General features: G+C 46.6%; 1 protein-coding gene across 4 annotated transcripts; it reads right to left on the bottom strand.

The window, feature by feature from the left end:
• Positions 1 to 1,662: 1,662 nt before the first annotated feature.
• UPK1B (uroplakin 1B) lies at positions 1,663 to 26,421 on the bottom strand. Of its 4 annotated transcripts, XM_057404157.1 has the most exons (11): positions 26,291 to 26,421; positions 25,272 to 25,514; positions 24,955 to 25,017; positions 24,172 to 24,296; positions 8,060 to 8,144; positions 7,314 to 7,514; positions 5,708 to 5,782; positions 4,859 to 4,981; positions 4,396 to 4,575; positions 3,574 to 3,657; positions 1,663 to 2,940 (listed from the first exon to the last, which is right to left on the bottom strand). In XM_057404157.1, the coding sequence occupies exons 5-11, from the start codon at positions 8,123 to 8,125 to the stop codon at positions 2,890 to 2,892; spliced, it is 780 nt and encodes a 259-aa protein (XP_057260140.1). In that variant the 5' UTR covers positions 8,126 to 8,144; positions 24,172 to 24,296; positions 24,955 to 25,017; positions 25,272 to 25,514; positions 26,291 to 26,421; the 3' UTR covers positions 1,663 to 2,889. The 4 variants fall into 4 exon arrangements, with proteins under 4 accessions (XP_057260140.1, XP_057260139.1, XP_057260142.1 ...); XM_057404156.1 differs by lacking the exon at positions 24,172 to 24,296; XM_057404159.1 differs by lacking the exons at positions 24,172 to 24,296; positions 24,955 to 25,017.
• Positions 26,422 to 26,475: the final 54 nt, after the last annotated feature.

Here is a 26,475-nt window from a genome sequence, read left to right on the forward strand (position 1 = left end):
AAGTTTTTCCTTCACCCTGTCTTAGCCCAGCAGTTTACATGCACATACGCATATTGCCTATTTTGAGGACCATAAAACATCCATCCATACCTCTGAGCAGCAATCCAAACAGCTGAGAATGACCAGGATTTCTTTACAAGCCTCAGCCAACACATAAACCAGTTCACCGCCATTCCTATCACAGACTCCATCCCTTCCTCACCTTTCCCTGGCATCCCAGGTAGGGAAGTTGCAGAGATTGGAATCAGCCTTCAGAAGCTGAAAAACCTGACAAAGCTGGGCAGGAGTTTTCACAAGCATGCTCAACATCATTCTGCCATCAGTCCAGTCCTTTTCTTCCTCCTCTGTTCAGGCGGATAAAACTGGATTTTTCTGGATGCATTGGGGAATGCTTGGCACTCCTGCAAAGATCCACCATTGCCCAGGTCAATCACAGCTTTTGTGTTCTAAGAACATAAATCACAATGTGCAACGTGAGGGAAAGGCTTAAGAAGCAGAAAGCAAAGTGAAGAACCGAAACTTCATTAGCTTAAGCTGCTGTTTATGCAATAGGTCAATGGTATCACTTGCAACTGGTTGGAGCAGTTAATACTGCAGCTTTTTGCAGCTGATCGTGCAAAACCTCTTTGCAAAGTAATGTAAAAAAATAATCTCCGTTCCTCTTCTGCAAAGTCTTGCAGCATTTTCTCTACGTTGAGAGCAGCGCTATCATCATACCACAGTTAGATGCAGCAGGAAGGAAGAGACCTCTGGGTCTGAAACAAAAGACCAGAGGAGGAAAACAGTATTTGACATTACCTGCTGCTGTGGTCCTAAAGTCATATCTCCAGCCACATCCATATGCAGAAGGTGTTACTAGTCCCACAGCCAGTCAATGCACCCACTGGAGTTCCAGAAATAACTTGAGCAAGAGAACTTTACACAGGAAAGCAGCTATCCACGAAGGGTGCCGTGACTGAGGAGGTATTGGAGGGGTTTGGTCAAGCAAGGACAGAGGCTCTGTGGCTGCACTGTCCTTCCTTCCCCATTTCTCTTCTCTCTGCTGTTATGGTTGGTGGAGATTTGAGTTCATGGTAAGTAGCAGAGAACCCAGTCTTTGCTATTGCTGGCTAACTTAGGCAGACAGTCGTTCCCTTTAGGCTTCTTTAGGTTTAGGTATTGCTGTAGCTTACAGCAACATACACAGAAAAATCCTCTACCACCAAACTCCCCCCACCAAAAGCCCCAGACCACTGACATGCACAGTCCACACACTCTATCCATGCCTTGAGTCTCAAAAAACAGTGCTGAAGACTAATTTCCTTATGGAAATTGCTAATAGTGGGGCATCTCCAGGACAGTCACCATGCCACCGAACCAGTGAAGTGGCTGATCCATTAGGATTTTCCTTTCTGAAGGCACACTCATAGAGAAAAACCCTTCTATGTTGCAGGGGCCTAGATCTTCCCCAAACTATTCACCCTGATAGCTGCCTCCTTCTCTCCCCCCGCAGCCTAGCAAGGGACTATTCAGCTATAGAGATTCTGCAGCACCATGCACAGTGGCACTCTGATCTTCAGGATACAGGATTTTAAAGCCTGCCTTTGCACTGTCCCACATGTCCCAGATACAGACATTTACCATTTTCCCTTCCCAAACACACACTCTAAAACAAGAGAAAGATTTCACTTCCACTTCTTTTTAATTGGTGTTTCGGTGAATATACAAAAACAAAGAATCAAGGCTGATGGCCAGTGTGAGGACCTGAACCAGTGCACCTTTGGAAGAGGCTTCACCTTAAAACGCTCTATACAGGAGCATATTTCACATGACACATGTAACTATTGAAGTGTTTACTAGGAAAGACACCAGATCAGTCTGGGCCAAAGTAAACAGCCTCTGTTGAGCAGAGCAAGAACTGTAACTGCTGATGCAAGGACTGGATTTGGTTCAGTGAGCTCCTTGCTTGCATTATTCACAGGAGTTATTCCTTGTCATTATTTGCCTTTTGTTCTACCTGATCTGGGTATGTGGAAAGAAGAAGTACGGAGGGGATGTGACCATACACATGTAGGTAGCTGAAGCAAGAAGCGTGGTAATCTAAGGGCTTGAGACAGCCACTTTCACAAAGCCAACTACAGCACAGGACCCCACTTACTCTGCACAAATCTTGTGTGAAGTACATAACAGCTTTTTGAAGCAGTTACTTGTTAGCAAGTGGAGCTTTTCCTGGACTGGCACTTCTGAAGGTAGGAGCACACGCAGTAGTTCCATCAGTGACAGGAGGCAGGCTTGGATTTAGGGCTTGTCGAGCAGCAGATTTTTTTATCCATGACTTTGCTTTACTGCTGACACACTTAAACTCTTTGAGAATCTACCTTATTCTAAGGCAAGGGGTGACAGAGACCAGGAACAGAAGCTGAACAATAAAATAGATTAGAGAGGTCTGCAGTCTTCTCTCTTGCAGCATCTGTCTTTATTGGTCACAGGAGGTTACAGCTTTGCTCACATAGCCCTTGCTGGAGCCTTTAGCATTATGAGTTACATTCAACATAGTTTTAGAGAGAAATTTTTCTGAAGCAAATGTGTATGGACATTTTCCTTTCTGATGGTATCATAGAGCAAATCAGATCACTTCTTAATCTTATGCTCCAAGGAGTTCTTGCACAATGAAAGAAGGATTGTGCCTCAGCCAGGAGGCATTAAGGCTGAAGAACAAGGGGCAAATAAGGGACAAGAAGATACTTTCCTGGAGTTGTCAGCAATATGTGTCAAGTTTTTAGAGGGCAAAAGTGTATATGGGAGAGGTAGTGGGAAAACTTCAAATCCTCCATGGCAGAAGGGAAATGGAGCAGGAGACAAATGCTGTTTCACATGGTGCTTCAGGGCAGCGCTGAGGATACCGGGCCTTCAGTAGTCAATTCTGCTCCAGAAGAACATGGTACCAAGGAGGACGAAGAACTGAAATGACAAGACCACTGGGTTTCTCTGCTTCCTTTTTTCCTTCTCCCCACCTCTCCCCCCGCCCCATTTGGTCCTATTGGTAGGAGAAAGCAACAGAAATTCTTGATAAGCCAAGTCTGTTCAGGCAGAGGAAGCTTAAAGCTTTTTATCTGCACAGAAGCTTCACAGTGAAGAAAGAAGGCATGTGCAGCCATAACTACTTGAGTGGATCACTCAGCTCGTTGGGGATTATCCGTCATGAAGCTGCTGAACCCTGAGTACTTAGAACACTCGTACAAAGTCTTTGAACTACAAACTGAATTATCTGTCATGATTGCTGTTTAGGTGTTCCAATACCTTTCACAAACAAGTATCTGCAAGCTGTGTTGGCTCTGTTGCATTACTGAGGCGGCAGCAAGCCACAAAAGGCTGGAAGGCCATCTAGCTCCTCACCTTGTGGAAGCCAGAATGGAGAGGAACTCGCAAATGTAGCCCTGTCAGTGAAACAGCTACAAGCAGATTGGTGACGAAAGAATAACTATAATCTGCAGACCCTTTAAATGAGTCAGCCCTGTCATCCACCTCCACCCAACTGGGTGTGGATTAGGAAGAAAAGAGAAGCGGAAATAGAGGCAAGTATTAAGTACTCACAGTCCAGCAGAGGATGGCAAAACCAAACCAGGCAACACCCCAGGCTTGTGTGTTTACAGGCCCAGAAATAGCGTCATAACAACCCTGTAAGACAACCGTGAATGAATGAATCAGCAGCAGCTCTGAGCTTGTATCACAGGGAGATGAGATTATCCACCTCTGAGAGAGACTGAGGTGACAGGCTCCTCTCCTACTGCAGCTTGGGTAGCTCACAGGGTCTCAAGAAGGCAAGCTGGAGCTACATTGCTTATTGATAACTTGTAGATAGAGTACCTGTTTCTAGTTTCAAACACAAAGTAGGCCCATCTCAGACACTTCAAGGACTGGCACTCCTGTGCTATCCACTTGCCGAGTATATATATATAACCAAACTTAGCCAACACAGAGCTGACCTCCAGAAACAAGAAGCTGTAAGCAAATTTGGAATCTTGAACACCTTTTAGAAATGCTTACTAGTGTAGTAGTTGATGCTCGTGACCTATAAGACTGAACAGGACAAGCCTGTCTACTGAAAAGTTCTACCTTGAGGAGGAGAGCTATTGACTTGCTCACTTATACTGTGTGCACTAACCTTTGGGCTAAGTTTGATTTAGCTACCGTCCATCTACATGTTGGAGGTGTCAGTTCTTAGTGATGGCATTAGGCAAGTTTTCTTAATAGCTCTCTCTCCATAAGGAAAGCCTTTTTACAACCTATCCTGTGTTCAGCAACATGGATACTACAGGTGTTGCTTCTCCTCCAGAAAGCTTCTGAACACCTTCCCTTCCAGCAAGGTGCTTTTGACCAACACATGTTAACTGTGAAAAGCTGAGAGGATCTTACATTGCTGTTATAGTAGCCAGGGACTCCAAGCTTGCAGCCATCGAGGTTGGTGGGGGACCCTTGGTCATCCAAAACACAGCAGTTGCGTGGCCAAGGGTAGTCAGCATCATTGTGAGTGGCGCGGAAGGCGGATGTGTACTCCTGCCAGTCGGAGGGGCCATGCACGCCACAGCAGTGGTTCTGCAGGGCAAGAGAAGGGAATGGTCTTTATGGGAGCAGGTCAGAGCCCTCCACACGGCTGGTTAGGCATTAACCACAGATTTATAGTGGACATTTCTGGAGTGCCTGCGTTTGACAGTCTGCCGTCTGATAAATGAGCAAAGCAGGGAGGGTGGCAGGACTTTCTCTAAGGTTCAAGGCAGATGCCATCCTCTTTCATTACTGAGTGGCCCCAAGGAGGACTTGAAATTCCAGGGCTGCAGAGGATTTAGTAATTAGTGAGATATTTCTGTGTTATTATTACCTGAACCATGATTTTATCCCATGTATCTGTGACTCCATCAATCATCCATTTGTCATTGTTATTGTCTGGCTCTGACTTCTTATACCTCTCCAGCATTTGCTTCAGGAAGAGATTTGGAGTGAGCTATAGAAAAACAAACCCAAACGGTGAAGACTGCAGAAACTATTTGAATAAGCGACCATGTAAAGCAAATATAGTGTTATTTGGGGTGGGTTTGTTTGCTTATTTCAGTGTCTTCCTGGAGAACAGGAATGCTGCTTCTCTCCCGGTTTTACATAAAGAGCAGCATTTGAAGCAGAGGAGCAACAGACATAGATCTTGAGCATGACTCTTAAACAGGCTCTACCAGATGTTATATCACAGGAGATGTGCAGAATATAGGGGTTACATTTGATATGTTGCTTGGAACTAAAGCACCACAAGTATTTTCCCTCCCTACCAGTATCTCCAACAACCCATATAATCTTCCCCTCACCAGTAACACTGCCTAGGGCAATGCTGAAGATTTGTCTTCTGCATATATGATAATCAGTCTATGGTTGAAAGACTAAACACTGCATCGATGATTCAGCTAACTCACACTGGTATTTCCTTAACTACAAGGTTGAAAATGTTTTAAAGTGTTAAAAATAACAAAGCTATTTTAAAAGGAACAAAGTAATTTCCTTGATTAGAATAATAACATTGGAGAGTTTCCTCATGGGGTCTTATTTTATCTCAGCAGTTCTTTGCTTTAAACTGTATCACCACACCAGCCATTTACTGCACTGAAAGGGACCATCGTGTGCCCTGGAACTGAAACGTTACCCAATGTGGTTTGCAAGAATACTTGAGGAAAGAAATACTCACAAAGTCCCTGTGAGTCGCTGCCGTGATGCAAGAAGCCATTTCAAATGCGTAAGTGATCAGCATCAGAATGATGTACTGTGGGAGACAGACAGCAGAGTTAGGGGGAACAGCTAAGCAGTCTTTTCAAGATTAAGCATGAAACCAATCTGAAAAGTCTTTTTCAACCTAGTTGATTCTATGATTATACAATTCAAGGCAGCAGAGGCCAGGCTATCCTATCCTCAGTCCTCTATATACCCTGAACATTCATGTAGCCCTTCTCTTCTGCTTCCTTGAAGGTGTATGACTGGACTTGTTCTGCCTCTCCCAGACAAGATCTCATCAGCTCATGGCATTAATATCACCCTGCCTTCATGGAAAATGTTTTGTCTGATATGTCCTAGAATAACGTTTGCCCTTTTCTTTGTTGCATCTCATTAGCGACTTATGCTTGTGCGATGTCTCCTCCTTCCTCTTCCACTTGCCAGCTATAAGATTTTTAGCAAGAAGCCATTCACTCCTATCAGGAGAGCTTGTACTTTGGAGAAGCAGAAGGTGCAATTTAGGGTGTCTTTCAGATCCTCCTGATTTTGCATCATGAGATTTCCTCGGCATTGGTACTACGTGAACAAAGATCCTTCATGAAAAAAGATCCTGAGGATCAGCTTAGAGTCTATTTCACTGTTTCTCTTCCCTTCTCAGCACTATCTCTTTAACCTTTCCAGTTTTCCTCTTCGTGTTCTCATGTCTCTATTTCTCCTCCCACTATTTACAGTGATCTTCTTGGATTCAAGGCATTTATTTCCTTCTTACCCCAGCTTCTGTCCCTTGTACTCTCTCCTGTACCACAGCCTTGGGTTTCAGACAAGACACCAAAATTCAGAGGTAAGAGAATTCTCTTCCCTCATCTGTTTGCTGGCCAGCTCATGGCACAAGATTTCAGATCTCTAAGTGTCTCTTGGTTAAAACAGACAGCCTGCCATCCCACATTAATCCAAGAGAGAGCTGATTCCTGAGGTTTCGGCTCTACCCTTCGTTAAGGAAAGCACCAATCACTGCCAACCTAAGGGACTAAGAGAGAAATTGTACAGAGATTTGTTCACACCTTAACATTGTTCTTGCCTTAGCCAAAGCTCTCTGTCCCCACCCCTGTAATTTCTGCCTGCCTGCTGATGTCTAATGTTCCCAATTGAACCCTTATTTGGTATACTAACACATACTAATGCCTTGTACAGAAGTGATTACTTATCAGCTCCTTAACTGAATGGTGTGGGACAGCTGAAAGTCAGTAACCGGTGGGGAGAAACAAGGATCTAAACCACATCCCAGCTACATCTGATTGCACAAGTGCTTCTGCATTGCTTCAGGGCAAGGTCAGAGTCAAGCCAGTCAGCTTAAACCTCCATTGTGGCTACCACCATTCATTCCCTCAGCCTGATTTAGGAGCTTCTCAAGCATGTGTCCTCACCATGTGGGACACTAAGCCATGATCAAGAAGAACCTTTGGCTCCTTACCACTAGTAGAAGCTGTCTTTGCTCAACGTGTGATTACTAAGGTGAGCAGGGAAACTAAGGCATCATTTTGTCAGTTTGGCAGCAATAAGCAGGCAAACATTGCCACACTTACCACAAGCAGCAAGGTCTTGTTGGACTTAATGACTCCAATGATACCAAGGATAGACAGAACAAAGAGTGCAAAGCCAACAAAGATGCCAATCCAGGCAGCAGCATAGATGTCATCGTTTTCTGTGGCTTCCAGCAGAGGGTAGAGACCATGGGGATCAGAAACAAAGAAAATGCACTCTGCTGTCAGGGCAATGCCGCACATCTGAAAAGTGCAAGTTCAGGAAATCCATTAGATCGAGCTTCCCCAAAGAAACAGAAGAGACAGAAAAAGATGGAGACCACTTTTCTTTCATTCAGCTTCCTGTCAAACAGGAGCTACTCAACTTCTCCTCTGCCCAGCTCTACAATCTCTTGTATTGGGCCTTCACAGGAGAGTTGCAGACAAAACTCAGCCAGCCTAGACCTCAGAGACCAGACCTAGGATTTGAGGATGTTAAGAAAGAATCAACAGAACCTTACCCATCACTATATGGAGGGAGGTGGCTGGGAAGATGTTGGTCAGCAGCAAGAGATTTTCACCTAAAACTCATGTTGGTCTTGTGGATCAGCCCCTGCTGTCCCTTGGTGTCCCCTCACCACCCAACTCATGAGCTAACAGAGCTCTCCTTTACCCCTCCTCTATGCATTACTGGTGTACTTATGTGTGGAATTAATGCATGAAGAAGGATTTCATGGCTGGGAACTGCTGTTTTAAGAAGTGTCATACTAGAAGGAAGCCTCCACCCATACTTGTTCCACTTCACTTACCCCAATGACCACATTCCCAAAGACTAATAGACCCTGCAAGATGCATATGCCATCACTTTTTGCCATCCTCAGTTCTTCATGCAACCTGGGAAAATCCAAAGACAGTCTTCAGTTAGACCAGTATAATAGGCTTCACTCAGAAATAGATATTATCCCTAAGGAGAAGGATAGGCAGAACCTGATAGCCTTTCTGTACACCTCCCAACCCTTGCTTCATAGCAGTTACAGAGGAGAAACTTCCCCAGGTGGGAAACTGGTAACTCAAACTCTTTCTGATATTTGAGCTACAGAAGATTGGGACCACTCAGGGGCAGTATCTTTGGCTTCCTTTTGGGTATGGTTTTCATCACCACAACAGCACCTATGCAAATATCAGCCCATGGCATTGCATTTCCATCTGGTTAGAAACACCAGCTACACTCAGATGGACAGTGGACAAGTTCAGTGCCTTCATCTTGCTCCTCTTCCAGAGAAGCTGGCTTTATCCAAGGATGTGCTGTACACCCTTCTGGCTGTTAATTTTGGCCAGCACTACCAACAGGACCAAACTGGCAACCACAGTGCTTTAGCAGTACCCTACACATATAACTATAGCACACAGCTTGGCAGCAACTTAGTGTAAGAGTAGCCCCATCTCCCACCCATGCCAGGAACTAGAGCTGAGACACCCATTCCCAGTCAGGTGCAAGGGAGGGATGGAGCAGCTCAGGCTGCAGCTGGCTCATGGGACCCAGGCCAAATAGCATTCCCAGCAAATTCCTGAGAGTGCTATATCCTGCAGGCTGCGGCCAGGCACCTCACATTGAATTCACCCCCTTCCACAGGGAGCAGCATAAAGGCACTAGTCAGAGGCGTGAGACCTCTTGGAGAAACAAGCCCAGATGCCAGTGCCAACCAAGTCCTTCTTTCAAAGGGATGGAGCACATGTGTGCATGGAGACAGGGGGGGAAACCCAATCCCAAGACAGTTGCATTTGCTGGGTGGTTAAGAAAATACAAGCTGTGAAAGAAAAGCTAAAGAGGGCCCAACTTGAGCAGACCACAGGACAAGCAGCTTGAACAGCCAGAGTATCTGCACTAGTGCCTCCTCTTGCTGGGGTTACTGACCCAGGAGAGACATCTCCAGTGCTCTCACCATTATACAAACAGAAGACCACATAAATGTTTTCCCATGATAATGTGACTGGGGATGGCTGTCATTTCCAAGGTGAGAAGACATTTTTATTCCAAAGGAGGCCAGCCTAAGATACCTGTACCTGTATTGCTCTGTATCTGAAATGAGAGGCTCACAACTTCAACTGAAGCTTTGTCCCTAACAAACTTGTTCACCAGCCAGAATGCTCGGGGGGAATAAAGAACAGCCTTGCAGGTCAAATCTGGGTCTGGGCAATGTCTGGTTACCTGTGATCTACAATACAACACTGTGGAGTCTGCCAAACCTGAGATGGATGGTGGTCCTCTACTCATCTTAAAACTGGGGACACCACTGCCTGGTTCATGGATCTTTGTGCTGCAAACTCAAGAGAATTTCAAAAAGCCTTTACTTATTGCTAACTAAGAGACATCCCAAGTGAGAGGTCAGTCCAAAAAAGCAAGGAAATCTTCCCTGCTTGAATGCAGGCATGTGAACTCTGACTACTCCATGGAAAAGCAGGTGAAGACAGCAGGATTGAGTGTGCCATGTGGCTGGCATGACAGATCACACCAAGAGTGATTACCAAACCCACAACCCTTTCCTTAATATTGCAGAAAGCTCTTTCTCCCTCCTTTTTTCTCCTACAGACCCCCCTGCAGTGTAGCAACACCTTGTACGTGGGCTGTCCACCCAGTCCATGAGCTTTCCTTCCCACAGGCTGGCCTTCTTCTCCTCCATGGCAGGCAGGACCTGGTTCACTCTTCCCTTTCCTTGGGCAGGTATTAATGCAGTCACACCAGTCCAAGTTAGCAAACCTCTTGTCCTGGGGCAAGCCCATCTCCTAGGCTACTGTAGCTGGGAGGAAAGCTGCACACAGTCCTCACCACACAGATATCAGCTGGATGGTGACAAGCTTCTAAGGAACTTAAGGCACTCAAGTACCTTACTTATATGCAATGGGATTGCGGGGCGGGAGAAGCAGAGTCCAAGAAGAGGAAAAGGGAAGGAAGAGCCTTTAATGTAGACCTAACAATACACACTGTAATGGATCTGGGTCTTTCCATAGGCTGCCTGCTCCTTATGACTCTGAGCTAAGCTGTGTTAAGCAACAGCATCTCGCACAGCACTTGGTACATGAGGCAAACCCTGGCTGGCTTGCCCAAGGCCTTGGGTGTGACATGAGCTGAAGTCCTCCTCCCATCCCCTGAGACAGGAACCAGCAGCTCCTGCCTGCGGACACTGATCAGTTGGGAGGTGCAGGAGACTTCCTTGAGGCTGGTTGGGATCAGTTTTGCAACCCAAATGCAGTTTCTTGGGGGCTTCAGGGAAACCCCTGAGAAGATCAGAGCTTTGGATGCAATTGTTATCCAGAATCTGCACTCAAGAAGGTGACCAGTTCCTGGGATTTCAGCCTCGAACTTGCATGGACCTAGTGTTCCTCAGCACATCTTGTGGAGCTTATAATTTAGTCATAACCCATCTAGGTCCCAGGTATTCAGTTATCACTGCCACACACTTTGCTCCATGCTACAAGCAGCTTTGGAAAGATGTCTGTTGCTCCCATTGTACCAGGAAAACCTATGTCCCTCCTGAAGCACATAGTTCTTCATCTTCCTGATGCCCTGGTCAGAACTCAGACTCCAACATCTCCCCTCTTCTCTGCCTTCAAACCCTCAATGCACTCCTGATGCCCATAAAGGTCCAGCTGAGCTCATCAGAGCCCAGGAGCAGTGGTAGCCCTCTTTTCCCCTCTTCCTCAAGTTGCACAGGACCTGTTATTTTCATGTCCTTGTAGCTTTCTTCATCTCTTCTCCCTTCCTCTGCTCAGAGTGGCTCTGCACGACATGCAGCACAACTTTGGGAGCTGAAAAGGACTCTCCTTTCTGCAGAGACTGGCTTCTGCCCTTGTATTTTAGGTGACAGCCCTAGTTAAGCTCTCAGAGGAAGCCCTACACACAGCAGTTCCTGGATTCAAGCAGGATTCAGTCTCTGTTGTTCAACCCTCACACACATTGGGATTATTGATGTTTTGAAGCTTCCACACTCTTTCTGCAGAGTGGGACAGGTTTTCAATAGCCTTAGAGATGAACGCTGCCTGCTTAGCTTAGTCCTACTCCATCTCCATCCAAAAAACCTTAGTGGGTAAGAACTGGTTTGGCATTGTCCCATGCAGAAGTGGGTTGCATTTTGATTACCTTGTGTTTTGTACCAGTTTTCATGGTGGTATCCAGCATTGTGACTAAGGAGTGTCCAAAAACAACCCTGTGAGCATCATTTGCTTCTGCACCCTGCTTATGGAGGTCACAGCACATCAAAGGGACTTACAGGGGCTTCCCTTCGCTTCAGCGCCCCTGTGCAGGGCGTTGCACTCACCTCCTTGTGTAAGGAGGCAGAGACAAGGGCCACATTTGTTTTATTACTCATGTGCTCCACATACCTTGGCTGACGGGCTCCGCACCACCCGAGCGCAACTAAACAAACCCATCCAACGGCAGAAACTTCATCCCGCACCCACCTGGGCCCCACACCTCCTGCCCCTTGTGCTCAGCTGCAGAGCATGTTTCTACAGGCATGAGCAAGATGAGGCTGGGGCACTGATGGAGGGAAGCCAGTGGGGTGGAACTGCTGCCCAAGGTGCTGTGCCAGCATCAGTGCCCATGCCAGTGCCACGGGAAGCCTCTATGAAACACAGACCTGACCTGCTCTAGACTCTGATGCCCTGAGGGGCCAAACAGCAATAATAAACCTTCCTTTTTCCTCCCAACCGTTTTAGCAGAAAATATATCCCTTAAAGGGCTTAAAGAGAAGATAATGTCCAAGTGCCTGGGCCATCTTCAGAGTTACACAGTTTTAAAGAGGATGCAATTAAATACGTTATTGACGAGCTGCTGGGACACTGCTGTAAGAAGCCAAACGCTCTACAAGTGTCGATTCATCACTTGTTTACTTACTGGAAAGCAAACAGCTCCAGAGCATACAACCCCACACATTCCTCCTGCCCTGCCGGACTTCCCCCATTGCTCCACGTGTATCAAAATGCAGCCACCTCTGACAGAGAAGGGCTTGTGCACTAGGAGTCAAGCACGCTCAGGAAAGGAAGAGCCAGCCAATTATTCTGTGCTACCAGGGGAGGAAAATAAAGCAAAACCAAAGCTCGGCATCAAGCAGGGGTCAGAAACTAATTAAGTTTCCTTTTGAGAGGGATTGCTGTGAAATGAAGCCTGTGTGAATGGTGGAGTGGCTGGTAAATCATCATCAAGCATAATTACCTGGGAAATAGAGCTGGGAGGTAGGTTTTTCCTCTCTCCCTCATTAGATCAGCACAGCCAAAACAAGCTGAGTGGGTTTTTTTTTGCCTTTCCTATTTTCACAAGTGAGGGGGAATTACAGGAATCATCTTTCCCTGCAAAAATCCCTGCTTTTTTTACACTCTTTGCAACACATTTAATTTTCCCATTCCCTTCTCCCCAGTCTTCAGGAGAGAAAATATGAAACAGATTAAAAGAGCCATAAAGAAGACAAAGCCTGAGGTAAGAAGGATGAAATACTTAATATTATCTTCTGCAGTTAACCTTAGCCAGGTACCAGACTCCCACATACTAAACACAGCCCAGGGGCTAAAATACCAAACATTAAACCTAAAAGCCTCCTTTCCTCCTAACAGAGGAAGACGATGACCAAAGCAAAGCACTCACCCCTCTCTTCTTGTGATGCTTCCCAACAGCAATCCCGACCCACATCCAGAGCTGAAAAAGCCCCTTTTCTCACCCCTCCACTGGGCTTTAAAGAGCCCGGATGGCTTGAGGAAAGTGCTTTGTGATTGGTAGGGTGCCCATCACATGAGGAAAACTATTTTTTTCTAGCCAAACCTGTTCGCCAGTGCCTCTGGGACCGGAGGGTGTCTCTGTGATTCTTAGATCGTATCGGAATGCTGTTGTGCTGAAAGCACAGAGCTCCAAAAAATGTCTATTATTACACTCTCCAAAGGGTGGGTGAGTGACTCACCTGTAGGAGACACTTGAACTTTAAAGAGGATGGGCAAGTTGGAAGGACTTAAGTGCAAGTATTAGGGTTGCTGGAGTGCTGCTTGAATGTGGGTATAAGAAGAATGGGCTGACTAGGAAAAAAGAAAGAGTAAAATAATGCCAGCGTTTTCATTTCATTATGTTGCATGGGGAGAATCCAGTGGTTTGGGTTGGATCCATTTTAATTTCATTTAGCTTTTGATTTTCTTTGGAAACACAAGTGTAGGCGTTGGCTACCCTGCAAGACAACTGTGGAGAACATGGAAAGTGGGGAGACTATTGCATTTCCTTGGGATTTTTAACACATTCAGGCTTCTTAAGACAGAGCAAAGTCAAGCATGGACATATTTAATATATGTCATGTATTAATTGGCCTGTAATGAACTGAGAGGGGCTAAGGCTGAGGCACACAGCAGAAAAGGAACGTCTCTCACCTTCTTCTCCCTCACTGACTCCTCTACAGGTCTGCCAAAAGCCATAATTCACATTACTGGAGCCGTGAGCACATCTCTGGCAGAAGTGCAGGTGGTTGTGCTTGGGGTTCTTCATCTGCTGGTGCAAAAACCAGCCAAATGAATAATGGCCTTAGGAAGGGTGATGTTTTTAGAGCCCTTCATAAATCAAAAGCAAACGTCAGAAGAATATCTATATATCTCCTTGGTAGCCATCCTTGTGACTATCTTGTGGGAAATTAGTGAGAACTTTTCATGGATCTCCTCGGTATTTGGAGACAGCTGAAGAGAGATCCAGCTCTCCTGTAAGATCCCTATGAGATTTCAGCCTGGCTTTTGACATTTCCAGCTCCATGAGGTATCACGGCAACATGCAAAAGAAGATACAGCCATTGCAGCCAACCTGATCCAGTAGACAGGGACAATAAGCTTGTCATTTGGGTGTTCAAGAGTAAGGATGCAGATTTGTCTGGACGTAAATAACTCAGACCTGTTTGCCCATTGTTTGTGCTCCCTACAACATGTGAAGTCTATTTCAGTGCATTCACCACCACATCTTTTGGCAGCCCTGGTGTGGCTGAGACTACAAGCTTGCATGAACACATGTGCAGAGCAGAGCATCAGAGACCTGAACAAGGGCATGCAGTGGGGAGACAAACCATGCAGTGGGAAGCCCAAGTGCCACCATGGGTACTTCCAGTGAGGTGCCTGTGGCTGCTTTAGCCTCCCCTGTTAGGTCTGTGCTTGCGCTGGCATACTTCAGATGATCTGTGCCAACACCTCTACATAACCAGACCCATACATTTGTGCAAGCTCTTGCAATTCCAAAAGTTACAGACTCACAAGTGCACACCCATTCCCCCTCACAGAGCCATATGTACATACACACACATGCACATATACAAATCCATTAATGTATGTGCTTTCCTCACATGTATCCATACATAGACCCATACGCACCTCTGTTTATATGTGAGTTAAAGTCAAAGTACTGGCTTGGGAGTGAAGACGCGCTGCGATCTGGGGTTTTGCTAGAGGAACAGTCAGATGCTGAGGCCACAGCCTGGCCCATTTTCAGATGGGGATGTAAAATGAGATTTCTCAGGAGCTCTATCACTTGACTATAGCAATGTGCTCTCTGCATGACAGGGCAATGTGAGAACATGCCTGTCACAAAGTATGCTGTGCTTTCTCAGAATTGGCAGGTTGGGGATGCTGGAGGATGCCCAAAGTGAGAATAAAGATGCTGAAAAGGGCTGATGAGATGCTGTGGGCAATTCCAATGGGCTGGCCCTGCTCCTACTCTAAGAATACCCTTCCTACATAGTTTGATTTTTTTTCTTCATAGCATGGAAATAATGGTTTAAGAATGTGAGAGGGAGGAATTAGGGAGGGACAAAGCACACAAGGAGGAAATGGAGGTCATGGCCAAAGCAGCAGGGTCCCAGGTGTCATTCCTGTGACTGCCTCATGCCAGCATCACGAAGGAACCACTCCTATCCATGAACAGGAGTCTCCTAACTGCATTTGCGATGTTGCATGGGAAGATCAGATCTCACAGTTAGGAAATTCCACATCCGAGCAGTATGGCTGCAGTGTTGGCTAAGCTCATGTAAGACCCATGCACAGGTTCAGCTGGATGCACATTGTTTGGTTCGAGAGGACTTCTTGGATGATGGTTCTGGCAGCGTACAGCAGCAAGGCACAGCATCACTGCCAGGAGTGCATCTGAGCATCCCTGCTGCAGTATGCTGCACAGGCGCTGCCCATGAGGGCACCTTTCATGGCAGAGTCCCATCCTCGCCACCACAGTCAGTGACCTCCCCCTGACCAGCCCCAATTCCTGCCTGCCCCCCGGCTTTGCTCCCGCATTCTCAGGAGGGCTGCAAACAGCTGCTTCCTCCTCCGCAGTTCAACCTTCCTTCCCTCGGCCAGATTTGGGTCTCAGGCTCGTGCCTGCCACCCAGACCCTCCATGTGCCATGGCTGGGGGCCAGCTCCTCTGTGGAGGAGAAGGGAATTCCTCATGAACGCCTTCTCTCCCGTCTCAGTGCATCCACACGGGGGGGGGGTGAGGATGTGAGCCATGGGGGACAGATGTCCCTTGGGTTTGCAGCTGGCCTGGCTTCAAGCCAGCCTTGCCTGCTGTCTCCTGAGCCACGTCCTGGCTTTTGCTGCAGCTGCCTCCCCCTTCCTACAGCATTTTTGCCCTTTCTTTGACACTTCTATAGCTCCCAGCCTCAAGAGAGAGGAGTAACTGCAGGGTGTGCAGGATAAACAAGTGAACACCACCTAGGGAGATCAGGGGAGAGCAACCCTGTGCCTGAAATTGTTTACCAAACAGTGCTGAGTGTGGAGAGACAAATGGCATACCGTTAGCAACGACCATGGGCTAATTATAGTGGGTTAGGATAAACCACAGGGTCGCTGGGCTAGGTCTGCAAACATATAGCCTGAAAAAGCAGGCCTGTATGTATATATTTAGTATAACATGGAATGCAGTAAGTAACTTCTTTCTAAAACCTCAGGTACCTTGGTGAAGAGCAGTACAGAAAACTCAGATACAGGCACCTTTGTGATGCTGGTAATCCTGGGATTTGCATTTGGCAATGCATAATCCACCCTTGAACATGGCATTGCACTCTCCATTCCTAAGAAGAGTGCAATAAAGCTCACTTTCTGTGATTCTGTGATTCTCTCAAAGATTGAGGTTTCTTAATCTTTTGGGGAAGGAGAGGGATACACCTTTTTTATCCTCGTTTTGTAGGGTGGATTTATTCATGAGTTTATAACCGTGGCTGTATTTTGGTGTTGTTAAGACTTGCAATTTTGGGTGTTTTCATAAAGCCCAAGCTACTGGAATCATGTGATTACATGAAAATCTGTACTTTCAGCCCTTCAGAAGGGACTGTTTCTTCTCCTCACAGGCAGCAAGGATGAAGAACTTGGAGGAAGCTGCTCTGTCTGGTAAAGAACTGGGTTCAGGCAGGGAACTGCTTCCCCCTGAAAATTCCACTGCTCATAGTGGAATCTGCACATGTGGTAAAGGCAGTAAGAAATGAAATCTCGGTACCCCACTGTTAACAATCAGGCCACTGCTGTGGCTCCCTTTCTCAGTGGTCGCAACCCAGAAGATTAGAGAAACAGTGGATGTTCATAAAGGTTAACCTCTGCTGGCTGCTACTGCTGTTGAATAAAGAAGACCCTCAGGCTGCCTTCTTGTACACAGTGAGAGAGATTTGGGCTCTAAATCTCACCCTGAGGATGCTTCTTTTCCTTTGCTAGCTACAAAGGAAACTCATAGGAGAGCATCTTCACAGGCCTGAGGCTAACTTCTGCAAGGGAAGACCTAGACCAAAAGATCTGCATCCTTGAGCTGATCTCACCTTGGCCTTTCAGCAGCCCACAAGTCACATATTTGTATGTTCAGGGACCAGAAGATAAGCACAGAGGTGCCTGGGGGGTGCTGGAGGTCAAACCCTGCCCTGGCTCTCCTCCCACCATGGACATTCCCCAGGCAGGGGAGGGGAGCCAAGCCCTTCAAGAGTGGCGTTGCCCAGCCAACACCCTTGATGGCGTAAAAAGGGTCAGTAAATGGGACGTGGCTTCCCCTTGAATCTCATTGTGAGATGAGGGCAGGCCAGCACACTCTGAATGGGAGCCTGACCACATGGAAGGCTCACAGAAGGCTGGGAATGTCACATTGCCTGAGATCTTACAAAATACATTCAGGACATAAGACTTTTGAGAAGACAAACTTTCTGCTTGTGTTTTAGATAGCTTCTTTAAAAAGCTGACAATGTCCAGAGAAGATCTGCTTAGAAAGTGTCTCTGTATGGTTGAGAGCTTTCTGGCCTCTGGAATACTGCATAGGTCAGTGTCAATATATTTATTAGGATGTGGTCCCGTCTCCTGACTGGCCTTGGCACTGTGATGGACTTTTGGTGCTGGTGGTTCAGTTGAACTTCATCTAACACACTGGGAACAAGCTGTTCTGTCTGGACGTAGTGACTGCATTGCTCTTGCTGATGGTTAAAACCCTTTCCTCCAAGATCCTTTGTGTCAGTCACAAGCCACAACATGGTAGAAAGAAGAGGTCTTGTTTGGGCACCTTTACTACTTTGTTTGCAAGGGGGCAAACAGATTTGTTCATATTAATTGTTCCAGCTCATTATTAAAAGGCATCTGGGGATAACTCATCCCTCCCAAATCCATCCTGCTTCCCTCCTCTGCGTTAGCTACTTCTGGTGTGGGAGGCTGTAGCAGGCTGGCAGCAGAGCACTGCCATCTACATACGCTTGCTTGTCACTATCCACTTTCCAACATGCAGCAAGCCAAGTGCTGCAAGCACATGTCTCATTTATCTCCACCATCCATCTTGCCACAGGGCTGGAGCACCGAAGAGAAAGAGGGAGGACAGTCAAGCTAGAGCCTTATTGCAAGAACCTCAGCAGCCAGAGGAAAGGGGAATAGCAAAGGGGTGTTGGCTGGTGCAATGTTTAGGGGCACTGGGATGGAAATAAATAGCATGTGTGCCCTGGCCGAGTTTATAGTACCCGTGGGGTGACAGCCTGTGCTTTGGCAAGGGTGTGGTTGATGTCTCACACACATGACTCATTGATTTGATAGAACTGTAGGCACTGTCCAATGCTCTTCCTCTCAAACACTCTTCTAAGGTTTCAGTAAGGACCTGGAAACTTTCCTGAGAAGCCTCTGAGACTCGGACCCTGTCATGTACCTGGGGTTTGACCCACTCAGACTTGTACCCATCCGTAACTGGGTTTTGGTTTCAGGTGCGTGATGGATGGAGCGGTGCTTTGGGCCATCCAGCCCTTTTGCATGGACCTTTTCTCCTCTACTCCGTGGCTGGACGTACACTCTTTAGAGTTAGCCTACCTGCCTCTTACTAGCCTTTAGCGGAAGCTCAGCCGGTCTGTGCTGCCCTCTCATGGGCACACATGGGAAAGATAAAGTTTCATCCTTTTTCTTCAAGATGCTTTTTAACCTACTGCTCCAGCGTAGTTTTTCAACACGAGTTCTGAAAAGACAGGAAAGCTTATGAACAACTGCTAAGACACCTATGAAAGGTGCCTTAGAAAAATAATTCTTCATATAGCTGTGCTGGAGCCTGCTCAGCTCTTACTTTTCATGAAGAGCTTTGCTCTTCATTTGAAAACATTTAGACTTCTAATAGGGCAAAAAGTAGGGAGCTGTTGCTCCCAACAGCAGGTGAGCTTCTCCCATATACACTCCTATCTGCCACGTCAAACACATATCAGCATCATGGCATCATACCATGGTCAAGGAGTCTCTCAAGATAGCTCTGTTATGTTACCATAGATTCAAACAACAGGACCAAAAGCTGGGTTTTCCAATGGGCAGTACTTGGTTTCAGTACTGTGGGGATCCAGCACACTGCCCTTCCCTGCATCTCCTTGAAAAGAGGCAGGATATTATGCCAGATCCAAGGGGATGCTTAAACAAGAGTGGGATAGAGCAGGCATCGCTCTGCTCTTCAAAGGGACTCCTGTGGTGTTCTTGGTGTTTGTGCAACTTGGAGACGCTGTTGTTGGCTCTCTGACCACTTGCCTGCATTTAATATAGCCTTCTCCCTGATGTCTACTCATGTCCAACACCAGAAGCGACTCAAGGTGGGAAGTGGTTTCCTTCAAGGGCTGGTATGGTATGCCTTTTTCCCAGTAACAAACAATTGTGCTGTTCCACGTCTTCGTTCACTTTTGTTTCCTGTTTTATACTAGAAGACAAGCTGAAAGTTGGGAAGGAGGAAGGTCAGAGGTGACCTCTTGTTCTTACAGACTCCCTAAACCTAATATGGATCCTGCCTCCTAGTTTGTAGGAAGACATTTTAAGCATGATTCCAAATAAGATATTTGCCTTAAGAGCTTGTAAGTTTACAGTGAAGCTTTATGGACAGTATAAACTGGGTGCTGCACTCCCTCAGCTACAACACCTACCTTTTCACTTGTGAACTGTGCTAGATAGCTGTGCACCTCCACAAGTCTGGCTCTACGTAGCCTCATGTTCCTCCATCTCTTGCCACTTTAATAAGTGACAATGAACAAAAGGTTCATTTTGGTCTCAAATTATATAACAACACAAAAACCAAGTGACCCCATCTCATAGTGTGTTTCTTCTTTGGTATTTTGTCACTGCAGTTTAGGAAGTTTTTCCTCTTCTCTACACTGGAAGATAAAAAGTTTACCCCAGACTCCTGAATGAATACAACATGGAGACAACCTTCCTAGTGCCTGAAGGCAGCAAGGGCTGTGACAAAGGGTGAGCTCTTCCCACCTGGGAGAGGAGTTGCATGGGGAATTGAGATTAAAGTCTTAAGGGAGAAAGGAAGACCCACTCCAATCGTTCACACCAGCTCTTTCTAATACAGACCAACTACTGTGGTGTCTGCAGTCAATTCCCAGTCTTGAATTATGTGTATATTATGTGTATAGTATGTGTAGGGATTGCTTTGCCTAACTTCAGCTGCTCTGCAGTGACATTCCAGCCCACTACCTTTCCCTAGGAGAAGACGGCAAGTGACTGTTCATTCAACCCATGTCACCTCAGCAACCCAAAGTTCCCCCTTTCATTTGTTTATGTTGAGGCATGGCCTTTTTGATGCTGCTACATCAATGTTTTCCCTGAAGGCAGTCGCAAAACAGAAATGCAGCCATGGGTACTGATGCCTGACCTTAAGGGAATGTTTCTTCTTTTTCTTCTGTGTTTCAACTGGCTCAAAGAATGGTCAAGAGAAGCTTTTCCTTGAATACAACTGAAGGCATGCAGATGGGGTTTGACCAATCTGCTCTGAAGTATTCCCTTTCTAAGAACTCCCACATTCTCTAGTCGTCAGCTTGAGCTCCTTCTTGAGCTAAGCTCTTTGTCAGGCTTTACAAAACAGTGGTTAATTTCTTCCATTTCAGACGCAGAAGCCCTGAATAGTTGCTGCTGCCTACTTTGAGTTTCACAGGCTTGTGAAACTTTGAAATCAATGGCATTAAACTAACTTCAAGTTGGTGTTATTTAGCAATGATTCATACCCATTGAGTCACAATGAAATGTCTCATGCTGTAAGTAGCTGGCCATTGAAGAGCTATCTTGCTTGTGCCCTCCACCTAACTAAGAAGCAGAGCAGGGGCTGTGTGAACTTTTCAAAGGATCTTTAATCAGAGTTACAACATCATTTTGTTTTTCACTGGTTAGCAGCAGTACACAGGCAACTTAAGCATGCTCAGGGCATCTGAGACATTTTAAGCTCCATACAGAGATGGCAGAAAAAGAAATGGATGTTTTGATCCAAGGCATGGTGACTACACTTTCATTCTGGTTGGCCCTTCTGCACCCTGCTTCTGGGTGAGTACAACACAAAGGGTGTGTGCACCATAACACCATGCTCTTTGGCAGCTGAACTGGATGTCACACTTCTGTGACAGTCCATGGATCAACAAAATAATCTTGCCTGTGAAAATACTCCACTTTCTCAGTGCCTAGCTTAAACGACAGAGGAAACATCCTTGGGAATTACTAACTACCTCCAACCTCCCCACCTCCCACTCCATGACCTACTCCTGTCCATTAGAAGCACGCAGCAATACACAGGTGTGGGTAAGAAACCCAAACCAGCCTTTTAGAAAGAATGTACTTCAGTGCACGGGCATCTCCCTGGTGGAGAGGAGAAAGAACAAACAACAGATGTTAGTCACGTTGCTTAGCACACTACTGGAGGGCATTCAAATATACTGTGACTAGTGTGCTGTAAGGACTTATATGGAATAGTTTCAGTTACACACAATGAACTGTTAATTCCTTTGGAGCACCCAAGGCAAGAAATTTAATGACAGTTTAATGTCGTCTTGATAAATGTCCACTTATGAAGAAGAAACACGGATCCAGTGGTTTGGGAAAGAAATTATGGAAAAGGCACTGTCACTTTGAAATTCAGACTACAATAAATGTCTCCATTTAAAATCTAATCTTTCTCCTTTTCTTCACCACGGAAAAGCACACCAACAGTGTGGTGCATTAGTGCCTTAATGTGCAGAAGAATTTTTCTAGAGAGGCCCTCAGTGACATGGGTTAGTGGTGATCTTGGCAGTCCTGGGGTAACAGTTGGACTTGATGGTCTTCACAGTCTTTTCCAACTGAGTTGATTCTATGATTCTAAGGTGCTATGATTCTATAATTCAGCAAAACTGAAGCAAATCAACAAGGACAGCTCTGTGGCACTGACTTAAACACAATAATCTGCACACCTTCTGCAGGATGCTTTTTATTTGTCGTAAAATTGAGGTCCTGGACTTTTTTCCTTGGAAAAAAAAAGGCACTTCAAAATACAAACAAATCATCTTAGAGGCCTGAGAAACAGAGAAGGCAGTTGCTCTCTCTTACATGCACTGGGAGGACTTCTTGCTACCACTCAGCAAGAAGTGTGAGATAAGTGTGAGATAAGGTGGTCAGTGTCAGTGTGAGATAAGGTGGTCAGCCCACCAAAGGAAGATTTTGGTCCTGAGATTGCTGAGGAGCACTGGGTAGGGCTTCTCTTGCAAAAGAAGACTGCTTTCCAGCTCACTTCAACTTATCTGACAGAGAAATTAAGGATCTTTCCTTGCATAACTCCCTTAATGCTGACAGGATGTTGAAGGCATACACCTATAGTCCCAGAATATATTACAAGTCAACAGGTTTTCATAAGTAAAAGAGAACAACAGTTCTCAGTACATATAATACATAAAATACAGTACACAAATGATAGAAACAGGAAATTCACAGCTAAGCCTGTACCCCAAAGCACCCTAATCCTGTTCCTCCACAAAATTCGAGACATGCCAACTTCTCCATCTCTTGGGACAACGTGCTGACAAGTGACCATACGGATGAGTAGTCTTCAGCCACTATCTTCATCTTCCATGCATTTCCTGGTTTACAGGCCTGAAATAGCACTTCCCTTACATTCACTGTGCATGTATGCACATGGCAGCCTATAAATTCCAAAAATATATTAGATTGAAAAACAACCAGTCTCTCTGTTTCATTCAGTGTCCAATTCTTCCAGTTGCTGAGGTAGGGCTTTCAAAAGCATCTCACTGCTCCACATGCCTAAGTCTCCATCAAACCTCTTATAAAACCCATGAAGATCTTAATTGAATCTTTAGACTCACAATAACCTTGAAAACCTTCTTGCCCTGTGAGTGACAGGGGTGCTTACCTGCCTCTAACCTGGAAACACATGAGTTAACTTATCCTGTTTGAGAACCTTAGACTGAAAGGCAACTCTTCTCAGACACAGAATTTGTATGCCAAATCCTTGCCTCTGTTTTTCCCAGACTTTTTGGGCCTAAGTTCTGCTGTGGAGTATCACACAACCTAATCATCAGGCTTTTAGCTGAAAATAGATAGATGGGAGATAAGTTTCTATGGTGCTCTCTTCATAGCCATAGAGACAGTCATTTGGGAATACACTACCATCCGTCATGAAATTAGAGCACTTGCCTAAAAAAGAGAAAAGTCTGTAGTGACAAAAGACTCCCTGGCATCTACTGCACATACACATTAACTGAAGCCAAAATAACAGTATGCTCTGGTGCACATTTTCAATAATCTTCAGGCAAGAGACAAGAAAGACAGAGTTTCTTTACAGGGTAGAAACAGACACTTGGGGAGTATGAAAATGTAGACTCTGTTTTGAGACTCCAAAGCCGTTCAACTGACATGTTTGCAAAGTGTACCTTGACTCTGAATTCTCTGGGCTGCCAGCACTTGGTTTTGGTTTGTTTAGTTTTATTCACCTCCCACATTCCTGAGCAGTAATGTCTTCTGAAGCCACAGAGGGTGCAGGCAACTGTTGCTTTACTGTTCTGGCCATCAAAATAGACACTGTACTTGTAATGATACAAGCAGGCTAACCACAAAAAGCAGAGCTTTGGAACCCAGCAGGGATGGTTAAGGGTAAGGCAGCTGTGCCCAGTGTGTGGAAGAAGCAGACAGACAGCTTCTTGCATCAGAGGAATTTTGGGTGCAGTGAGAAAGCCACAGACCCAGCCTCCCAAAGTATTAGATGGGCACTTGCGCTGTTGCATAGCTGCAGACAGTAAGCCAGCAATGCAGCATGAAAAAGGAGAGGACTGTGGGTCATCCAGGGCTGCTTTTTATTTCTACTGGCTTTTGTCCTTCCATTGTCTGTGCTGTGAGGTTTCTCTGCATGGAAGAGCAAAGTCTGGGTGTGACCCAAATGTGGAATTTATGTATTTGTATGCAGAGACTGCATAGGAGTTCAGCAGACCTGCCTCTTTGAGATGTGCAATATGTGCATGCAGGCCCGTGCACACTGTAGGATTTGAGTTTGTGCATCCAAACTAATACTTGGTTTCAGGATTTAAACAATCATGCAGAACAGAAAAATCAGGAGTCAGAGACACAAGCAGACCTGTTTCAAGTTACTGGCAATGATTATAGGAGCAAGGTGATATGAAGGCCCTGTGCAATACCATAATAGCAAGGTTAGTAGCAGCCAAAAGATTCACAGGACCTCTTCCAGAAACGTCTCATCTTCGTCCTCCTCCAACATTCCCTCTGATGTGCCTGCCTCCCTGGCATTTATCATAGACTGCACCTGAGCAAAAGGAAAAGGGTCATTTGGGAGCCTATTTCCTTACCACTGGTGCCCAGAACTGACCTTGTCATTCCCCTGCAGGTTCTGCATTCAGTACAGCATGAACCCCAGCAGCAAATCACAAAGCTGGTGATCCCCCTGACTGACTAGAGGGCAGTGAAGGAGAAGACTCTTTCTCTGCTCCCTTTCCTCTAACCTCCTCCTTTCCCCATGAAGCTCCCCACAATTCTAACTAACTCCCAGACTACTGCCTCACTCCAGTGATGGAATTTCCTGTGCTTTAATTTAATATTGCAGGAACAGCAGACAGATCTCCTAAACAGGGATGCATGATATATCCCAGCGTGGGATGGAGGGAGATTAAAAAGGGTCACCAGGGACACAGAGGGACCCTATCTCTGTCCCTAAGCTTCCTTCACGTCTCAGGTAGCAATCATCCAGACTCTTCCACACACCCACCCTCCTATACCTCTCCTCTGCCTCCTTTTAGAGCACCTGTGGTCCCTTGCACGCTGAGCACTCTGCTCCTGCCCTGTGCTTCTCTCCCTCCCAGACAGGGCAGACATGGAGTGAGACAAATAGTCATGGGTTGACCATGTGCCTTTCTGCTGTGGCCCTAACAAGACAGTCCCCACCAAGCCTCAGCAAGGCACCATACCTGAACCAACATGAACTGCAAGGGGTCATCGGGCTTCTCGTACACCAGTTTTTCTGTGATCTCCTGAGACAGACAGAAGGAAAGAAGAATTGATCCTTGGGCAGATGTGGTGTGCACTTTCTGCTTCAACAATAGCATCTCTTTCAGTCCCCAGAGATGGCCAGGAGTCCTTTTTCTACTGTATTTCTTAAGTTTACATGCAAGAAAGCACAGGACAAGGAGGGATCCAGGTAAGGGATAATTTAGTCCAAGCTAACATTAGGCCAAACTTCTCAAGCCAGCCTCTGGAAAGAGGAGAAGGGAAAGGGAAATTTCACCTGAAATATCTTCAGGATTTTGTGTTTCTCCATGTACTTAGCAGAGACTTCAAAGGGGTCTTCGTACACTTTTGGCTGGTCTGATGTTTCACACATAGAGGATGTGGGAAAATCAGTGCCAGGTGACCGGTCCTGAGAACCAGGTAGTGAAGGTGGGGATTCAGCTCCAGGTGCCCAGTCCTTAGATGTTCCAGCAGCTGGTGGTGTGTTAGATTCCTCCATTTCAGACTCGGCATGATCTTGCTAAAGTATTTAGCAGGTAAAGAACAAAAAGTGTTTTAAACGTGTAGCCCCACAGGCCAGATACATCCCATTACTGCACCCTTCTGTTGCAGCCCCCCTTAGAGTAAGCATTAATAGGCTTTAATTTCTGTCTACCCTCTGCCCATGAGCGCAGGAGCTCCATTTAAGCTCATTGAAGCCCAAGCTTTCAGACATGGTCTGAGCTACGCAGTGGGTGTACAAGTGCCTGATCCTCACTTGCTGACTGCTTTACTTCGAATCACAGAATCAACCAGGCTGGAAAAGACCTTTAAGACCATCCAGTCCAACCGCTCCCCAGCACTGCCAAGGCCACCACTAACCCATGTCACTGAGGGCCTTGTCTACACGGTGTGTGAACACTTCCAAGGGTGGTCACTTCACCACTGCCCTGGGCAGCCTGTTCCAATGCCTGAGCACCCTTTGGGGAAGGAATTGTTCCTCATCTCCATCTAAACGTCCCCTGGTGCCGCTTGAGGCTGTTACCTGTTGTCCTAGGGACACACCGTGTGTATATTGCACCCTCCCTTGGGCAGAGGAGGCAGAAGCCACATCACCCACTCGCTGGTGTTGGGGTTCCCGGTTGCAGCCGCATCACCTGAAGCAGGGTGCAGGGGGGAGCCCGCAAGCCCCGCACCCTACCCCGTTACTGGGAAGGGGGGTGTTCTGCCTGGGGAAGAGGTCCCAGTGCCCGGAGCCACCTCCGCCCGCCCTCCCCAGCCCCGGGCTCTCCGCGGCGGGGCAGGGTTGCGCTTCACCTGCCGCCGGCGCCGGCCTCTTGTGCCGCTCGTCGCTCGCCGTAGGCGGCGGAGAAGGCGGAAGACGCCGCAGCGGTTGCCAGGGAAACCGCCGGCCTTTGCCTTCGTCAGGAGGGTGCTGCCGGGGTCACGTGGGCAGCGCGGCCATCATGGGTGAGGGCGGAACTGGGGTCGGGGTGGTGCGG

Source organism: Pezoporus wallicus, unplaced genomic scaffold (genome assembly GCF_028554395.1).
Source record: "Pezoporus wallicus isolate ANWC-B61680 ecotype Strahan unplaced genomic scaffold, APGP_CSIRO_Pwel_v1 contig_6598, whole genome shotgun sequence".
NCBI lineage: Eukaryota > Metazoa > Chordata > Aves > Psittaciformes > Psittacidae > Pezoporus > Pezoporus wallicus.